Source organism: Salmo salar, chromosome ssa02, assembly GCF_905237065.1.
Source record: "Salmo salar chromosome ssa02, Ssal_v3.1, whole genome shotgun sequence".
NCBI classification, from domain to species: Eukaryota; Metazoa; Chordata; class Actinopteri; order Salmoniformes; family Salmonidae; genus Salmo; species Salmo salar.
In genome coordinates this window covers 69,133,147-69,141,248 of record NC_059443.1, presented here as the reverse complement: position 1 = coordinate 69,141,248, position 8,102 = coordinate 69,133,147, and the positions used below count along the sequence as shown (strand labels likewise).

General features: G+C 45.1%; 1 protein-coding gene across 1 annotated transcript in view; it reads left to right on the top strand.

The window, feature by feature from the left end:
* The window catches only part of LOC106591471 (dynein axonemal light chain 4), a 7,946-nt gene extending 220 nt beyond the window's left edge, over nucleotides 1-7,726 (top strand). The window contains 6 exon segments of the mRNA XM_045713270.1: nucleotides 843-1,086; nucleotides 7,111-7,196; nucleotides 7,318-7,362; nucleotides 7,365-7,400; nucleotides 7,567-7,614; nucleotides 7,617-7,726. Of these exon segments, the coding sequence (XP_045569226.1) occupies nucleotides 843-1,086; nucleotides 7,111-7,196; nucleotides 7,318-7,362; nucleotides 7,365-7,400; nucleotides 7,567-7,614; nucleotides 7,617-7,726 (569 nt within the window).
* The last annotated feature ends 376 nt before the right edge of the window (nucleotides 7,727-8,102 follow it).

The following is an 8,102-nucleotide window of genomic DNA, read 5'->3' as shown; positions in this document are numbered from 1 at the left end:
GGAGAGTTAGAGGGCTGGAGGTCTGGAGGGGTGGAGAGTTAGAGGGATGGGAGTGATGGAGGGTGGAGAGTCAGATGGATGGAGGTCTGGAGGGGTGGAGAGTTAGAGGGATGGAGATCTGGAGGGGTGGAGAGTTAGACGGCTGAGGTCTGGAGGGGTGGAGAGTTAGAGGATGGAGGTATGGAGGGGTGGAGAGTTAGAGGGATGGAGGTGGTTGGAGGGTGGGAGTTGAGGGATGGAGGTATGGAGGGGTGGAGAGTTAGAGGGATGGAGGTATGGAGGGGTGAGAGTTAGAGGGATAGTGGGATGGAGGGGTGGAGAGTTAGACGGATGGGAGTGATGGAGGGGGAGAGTTAGAGGATGGAGAAGGGAGGGGGAGAGTTAGAGGGACAGAGGATGGAGGGGTGGAGAGTTAGAGGGATGGAGGATGAGGGGTGAGAGTTAGATTGATGAGTGATGGGTGGTGGAAGGATGGAGGGGTGGAGGGATGAGATTGAGGGGAGGTGGGTGATCTTGTGGCAAGAGCAAGTGAGAAGGGTGGGGTTGAGGTGGAGGTGGAGTAGTGGAGAATGGAGAGATGGATGGGGTGGAGTGATAGAGGGATAGAAGGGTAATAAGAAACTTTGAGAGGAACTAGTTTTGGTTGGCTGGCTAATTGGGTGATGGGTGGTTGGCTGGCTGGATGGATGGGTGGATGGGGTGGCTGGCTGGCTGGCTGCGGCTGGCTGGCTGGCTGGCTGGGTGGATGGGTGGCTGGGTGGCTGGCTGGATGAGTTGTATTGTAATCCCTGATCTCCTCTTCTTTCACTCTCTATCATCTCATATATTATATTTCTCTCTAGGACACGCTGGGCGGTGTTTCGACGCTTCCCAGGCCCTGGTTGGGGAGCACCCAGTTCAACCTGTGGGACAGGGTCTGAAGCCTGCTGAGGTATCCGGCCTGGCTGCCTGTTCCTTGGGCACACTGGGCAACGGGCCCCTGGACAGACCAGGACGTGGAGGTTCACTTGAGGCCACCAAGGAGGTTGTGGATCCCTGCAACCAGCCACCCCGGCCAGCCCCAGCTCCAGCCCTAAACAGTGAAGGGTTAGATGGGTTGGTAGAGGGGTTTTGGTTGTTATAAAGGGGGCTCAGTGAGGCCAGAGGGGTTAGCTGGTTTGCTGATGCTCCTACAAGAGGGGGGGTTTGAGGTGTTTTTCTGGGGCAGGGGTTGTGTGATGGGGAACTGGGGGTAGAGATGGAGAGTCAGTTGAGTTGTTTTGTAAGGGGCATTGCTCGTTCCAAGAGAGGGTGGGGTGTGCTTGAGAGGTAGGGTGGGATCAGGGGAGTAGAGATTAGTTGAGTAGGTGTGTATTATCTGGTGGGTTGTGTGTTGTTATTCAAGTGTTGTTCACCCACTGAAGGTGTTAACATCAACAGCGCTACAGCTGCTGGAGAACAACACCAGACTAGCTTTAGCTCCGCCGGGCGAAAGGAAGATGTTAAGGAAAAAGGTGCTGTTTTTTCACCCTCTGATTTGTGTATTAAGAGTTGGGTGGGTGGGGTGGGTGGGTGGGGTGGGGGTTGCCAGTGGAAGAGCCACACGCCTCATCTCATCTCATCACATCACGTGTCTCTGAAGCTTGTGCTTCTAACTTTGAAATAGGGATTTTCTTCTGCTTTTGGAGATGTGATGCCAGTGTTGCTACTCAACTGTGTTTCTGATCAACAACAGCTCGTTAAAAGTGGGTGTTGGATTTCTTTTTCTACTGCGCATTTTGTTGATTTTCGGCAGCAATGTTTTTTTCTAACACAGTGTCTTTTTCTGTGTAATGTGTTATGTGCTTTCAACAAACTCTCCGTTTGACCTATTGCGACTCACAAAACCTCTCACAAAGATGCAATTGTAACGGCCCAGCACAATGTGTATTGCCACAGAGATAGCTGTTATGAGTCACATGGATCATGTAAATTAAGACGTAATTGATTTCTTAGATTCATAATATCATCTGGTTGACTTCTAAAGCAAGCAATCTGTTAAGTGATTCGTACATCATTGTGCAGGGGTGTCCGCGGGGTTGTTGTTTGAACTGCAGATTCGTTTACAGTGATTTGTGACCTGTCTCAATGGTTTTTTAATGTAAAGCTGATGGAATTGAATATGCATGAGAAAAGCTTTTTCAAAATTAGAGGTAGAGTAGATTTCTAAATAGTCTGTTTCCAAGACAGCAACAACACAAAAACGTACAACAGCTATTAACTATTGAATGGTGCGGTCACCCCACAAAGCCTAAATGAATACGCACCTCAAAGAATGTGGGCTTAGCTCTTTCTTTACCTTCACAGAATTGCTTAATAAGTGTGTGTAAAGAAGGGACATTGGGACACTGATTTGAGTTGAGGGGTGTAGTGAAGAAAATGTACCTGGATTATTGGGTGTTTTCCCACTTCACCATTGGACATATGGTTGTAAAGTGCCCGTTGGGTATTACAACCCAATGCAAATGTCAAATGTATTTTTTTTTTTTTCTCTCTCTCTCTCTCTCTCTCTCTCTCTCTCTCCCGTTATTGGTTATGATGTTATTGTAACCAGCTGTGATGTCAGTAAGTGTTGTGTTTGTTGTGTTGTGCACCTCCATGGATCTTCTATGATATTGCGACAATATGTGGATGAATAAAATAAAATGGTTATGATGTCTTAAGGAGGTATGTTATGGCTTACGTGTGTATGGTAAATTTGTGTGTGTGTTATGGTATGTGTGTGTGTGACCTGGTCCCTCTACCCACAGAAGGAACTATGGAGTTGAACTGTGCTACCTCTGATCTAGTATCATCTCTCCCCACACTAACTGTTATGTATCTGTCTCTCCCTTAAAGGGATACTGTTAGCATCTGTCTTTCTCTCTTAAAGGGATACTTTATGTATCTGTCTCTCTTCAAAGGGATACTCTATGTATCTGTCTCTGCTCTTCAAAGGGATACTGTTATGTATCTGTCTCTCTCTCTTAAAGGGATACTTTATGCATCTGATCTCTCTTAATGGGATACTGTTATGTATGTTCAAAGGGATACTTTATGTTCTGTCTTTCTTTCTCTCTCTTAAAGGGATACTTTATGTATCTGTCTCTTCTTAAAGGGATACTTTATGTATCTGTTTCTCTAAAGGGATACTTTATGTAGCTGTATCTTTCACTTAAAGGGATACTTTATGTAGCTGTCTAGCATTAGCACAATGAATGGAAGTCTATGGGTATATACTAGCATGCTAGCAGACGCCAGTTAGCAATTGCGCTAGCTCTAGTTAGCAACATCCTTCAAATTGTTTGTTATTCTGTCTACCCACTTCAACACTATAGTTTGCCTCTACTTTACAATCTTGTTAGGTCCTCTCGTTCATCTATTTCCCAGGCAAGCACACACACACACACACACACACACACACTCACACATGCATGTACCTGTCCACGCAGGCACGCACACACACGTACTCACGCAGTCACGCACACACACATACACGTCAGCTTGGGATATTAGCATCAGCATGTAGTCATAGGCACCCCCTCCGCCTGAATAATACATGAGCTTTAATATCTCTCGTACTCAGCAGTCCCTACTGTCTCTCTCTCTTCCTCTGCATCCTCTGACTCTCTCTTTCTATCTTTCCCTCCATCTCTCTATGCCCCACATCCCCCGTTAACCTTCTTCTCTAGCCCTCCTTTCCCCCCCCTCTTTACCTCTCATCCCTTTGTATATCTCCTCTATGTGTACCCCCCCCCTCCCTCTCTTTCCTCCCACCTGTATCTTTCACTATCCCTCCATATTTCACTCCCCCTATCCTCTCCTGCCTCGGATATTTAGCCATCCCCTCACCCTTTTCCTCCCTTCTTTCTCATTAGATTCTAATCTACTTTTCCGTTTAGTTTCTCATCTCGATATTTTAGTACTATTCATCCATTCTGACCTCCTGGACATGGCCCATTATTTCTCATGTTGCGTCACCCCCACACCCCATCCTGGACATGACCCATTATTTCTCATGTTGTTGTCACTCCCACACCCCTCCTGGACATGACCCATTATTTCTCATGTTGTGCCACCCCCACATCCCATCCTGGACATGACCCATATTCTTCTCTTGTTGCGTCACCCCCTACACCCCATCCTGGACTAAGGGACCCATTACTTCTCATGTTGCGTCCACCCCCACACCCCACTCTGGAGACACATTATTCACCTCATAAGCAGGTCACCCCACAACCCCCCTATCACGCTCACCACCAGTCAGTCAGTCAGTCGAGTACAACCTAGTTTTCAGGGTAAAACAAACAACACTTCCGTTATGGTTGTCTGCATCCCAAATTGCATCCTATGTCGACTGACCAGAGTCCATGCCTGGGTGGGGAACATATCATGGTGGTGCTATTTGGGAAACAGACGTGTTATTGTGAGTCGTTCTCTCGAGAGTGTCGTGGCTAAGTGCAGTAAATGGCACCCTTTTCCTGGGTAGTGTACTACCTTGGACCAGTGGCCATAGGGCTTTGACCAGGGACACAATAGTGCACTAGATATGGGAATAGGGTGCCATTTGAGACTTTGTGTTAGGTTCTCCACTGTGATGTCCTTGCCCACACCTTTCTTTTTCTCCTCTGATCTCTCTCTCTGCCTCTCCTCCTCTTCCCTGTTGGTCCAGCTGGTGGATCTGCAGTCGCTGTTACTTTACCCTTTCCCATCTGCTGTGGACACTTCTCCCTGCTCTCCCTTGTTTTATCTCTCCCTCTATCATTCTTCTCCCTCCTTATTTGTTCATTTCTATATCTTGTTTCCTCTCTCTTTCTAGTAGGGAGAGTAGAGTGCTTTATGATCACTAGTTTCATTTAGCACAGCAGTGGTAACTCAATAAATACGAAATACGACACCTTTTACAACAGTATATACAGCAACATGGAAACATCACACAATACTACTAGGATAAAGATGATTGACAAAGCTTATAGCTCCCCCTCCCTCTCTCTCTCTCTCCTCTAGTGGATGAGATAAGGCTAGTCCATCTTAATCTTCTCTCATTAATGAGTTTAGTTGGGGATTATTTACATGACTCAACACCCTACACTCTTAGTTTTTCACACACACAGGCCATAATGCACACACACACACACACACACACACACACAGCACAGCACACACACACACACACAAACAGCACACACACACACACACACACACACACACACACACACACACACACACACACACACACACACACACACACACACTTCAATATAATTCCTTGACTTCAGTGGGACCTTCAACTCCAGCTAATGTCATAACCTCAGGTGGTTCATTCAAGTTGATCAAAGCCCAATGAATCCATGATGTCAAGGATAAACCCCCATAGAAATATAACTAATACCTGCTCTAGTAATTCTATTTCTGGGTGGTAGTATTATCTAATGTGACCCTAATCTAAAAAACATTAATTTAATTAAGATTCATTGTCTCTCACAATAGACATATATCAAAACACACACACACTATTATTAACACTTTCGACACACATTAACACACATCACACACATCACACACACACACACACAGCCATTAGCCACAATACACGCCACACACACACACACACACACACACACACACACACAGAGAGAGAGAGTAAAAAGAGAAAGAGAGAGCAAAAGAGAAAGAGAAAAGAGAGAGAGGAGATTACTCCTCCCTTTTGTCATCAGCTCAATGTGATGTTGTTTTTGTCCATCTCTCCAGGAATGATAATCCGCAATAATCCACAACTGGAATCATTCTCCTGGCCAATATGTACTCAGTATATTCCCAAGAAACTGAACTCATATACCTTTTGATAAAACATTGTAATGAGACAATAAATAAAATTGGGTCTAGAGACGACTATTGTTACATCACAAATGGCACCCTATTCCCTATACAGTGCACTACTTTTGACCAGGGCCCATGGCACTTAATGTTGGCAGCCTAGTGGTTAGAGTGTTGGGCCAGTAACCAAAAAGGTTGTTGGATCGGGTCCCTGAGCTGACAAGGGTAAAAATCTGTTTTTCTGCCCCTGAACAAGGCAGTTAACCCAATTGTCATTGAATAAGAATTTGTTCTTAATGACTTGCTTCGTTAAATAAAAAAGTTAAATGGTAATAAATTGAAATGTAAGGTCCACAATAGACGTCTATTTGATTCTGTTTTGCAATCTGTGATAAATCCACATTTTATTTCTATTTTTTGTCATGCAGGATATTTGGGTTAAAACCTCCACCTGGGGTTTTCACACAAACAGATGTGGCTGCAATCACAACTTTAGGCCTATGGGTCATGCAGACAGACCAGACAGGAATACCGTAGGGGAGGAGAGAGAAACAAGACAATATAAAGTTGGCATAAGGACATTGAAAGGTAAAAAAGTCAAAATGTAGCTAGCTAAGAAAATGTATTGCTTCCAAATGACACATCCTTTTTAAAAACAAAGCCATACTGTTGATTTCTATCAATCTGTTTGTGTTGAGCAGAGCAACGACAAACTACTCATCACCAGTCTCGCCAGGGGTTAGGAGCGATTGATGTGACAGGCTAAACCACTGGAAGAAGACGCTCAGTAAGTAGGCGGGTTTTGGAAATTTCTGTTGAAGGGATCCGTTTGTTGCTAGTGGTTGAAAATGTCTCCTTAAAACTGGACTAAAAGTGGAGTGAACTTCGGTTGTATTACCAAACCTTAGGTACGAAGTACAAAATGCAGTACCTTTCTAAAACGTATCTATACAATATAATCACATAAATTACAACGGCAAGTAAGAATTCAAGTTATTTTGAAGTGAAAACAACATTGGTCAAGGCTTGCTAGCTAGCCAAATTGCTAACGTTAGCCATAGCTACCCATCAAAACAAAGCTACCGGTACATTAAAAAAAAATGTTCAAGCTAAACTTTGGCAACAACATAGCAACGAAACTTTAGCTGGACACACGTTTCTCATCCATGCACTGGTAGGTTTGTTCCAACGTACCAATAGTTAATCAGTAACGTTAGCTAGCTGTTAGCTTGCTACAAAGTTGCTGATTCGTTTGGGGCTAGCTATTAACTTGGCCCAATGTCTCTGTATTTTCAGTTGTGGGGTGGGAGAGACAGTAGAGAGCAAGAAAGAAGAGGCAGACTACAAAAGGCTGCACAGCTTTCCTCTTATCAGGGTGAGGTGTGTGTGTGTGTGTGTGTGTGTGTGTGTGTGTGTGTGTGTGTGTGTGTGTGTGTGTGTGTGTGTGTGTGTGTGTGTGTGTGTGTGTGTGTGTGGGGATAATGACATGTTTTCCCTACGCAGCCACAGACATGCCAGAGGAGATGAGAGTGGAGGTGACTGAGCTCTGTGGTTGACATGCGACAAGTTCCCAGCCACCAACAACGGTGTGTGTCAAAGCAGAGCTATGATACCGGAAAGTTTGTTTGGATATGACTAGCAGCGTGACATCAGTACCTAAGCTGAGTTACTGTACTTGACAAAGATCTCTCTGTTCTCTCTCCCTTTTCACTCCCCCACCACCTCCCACTCCATCCCCTCTCCCTCTCTCAGAGCAGCGAAGATGATCCAAGGAGTCGATGGATAAGAAGTTTGGCAAATCGGGCACGTGGTGATCGGTGAGGGCTTAGGACGGTGACATACGAGGTCGGGTGAACACCGCTCTTACATGTTCTTTGGAAGCCTGGCCGTGTGTGTCTGGAAGTGCTCCTAGCATCAACAACACGTACTAGATCTATATCTGTGTGTATCACACTAAATATATATATATATATATAAGTATAGTGGATTTGAATATTTCAGCCACACCCGTGACAGGTATATAAAATCGAGCAGCCATGCAATCTCCTATAGACAAACATTGGCAGTAGAATGGCCTTACTGAAGAGCTCAGTGACGTTCACAACGTGGCAACCGTCATAGGATGCCACCTTTCCAACAAGTCAGTTCAAAATCTCTGCCCTGCTAGGAGCTGCCCCGTCAAATAGGCTAAGTGCTGTTATTGCTTTGAAGTGGAAATGTATAGGAGCAACAGCTGGCTCAGCCGTGAAGTGGTTGGCATACAAGCTTCTACACTACTAAAACAACAG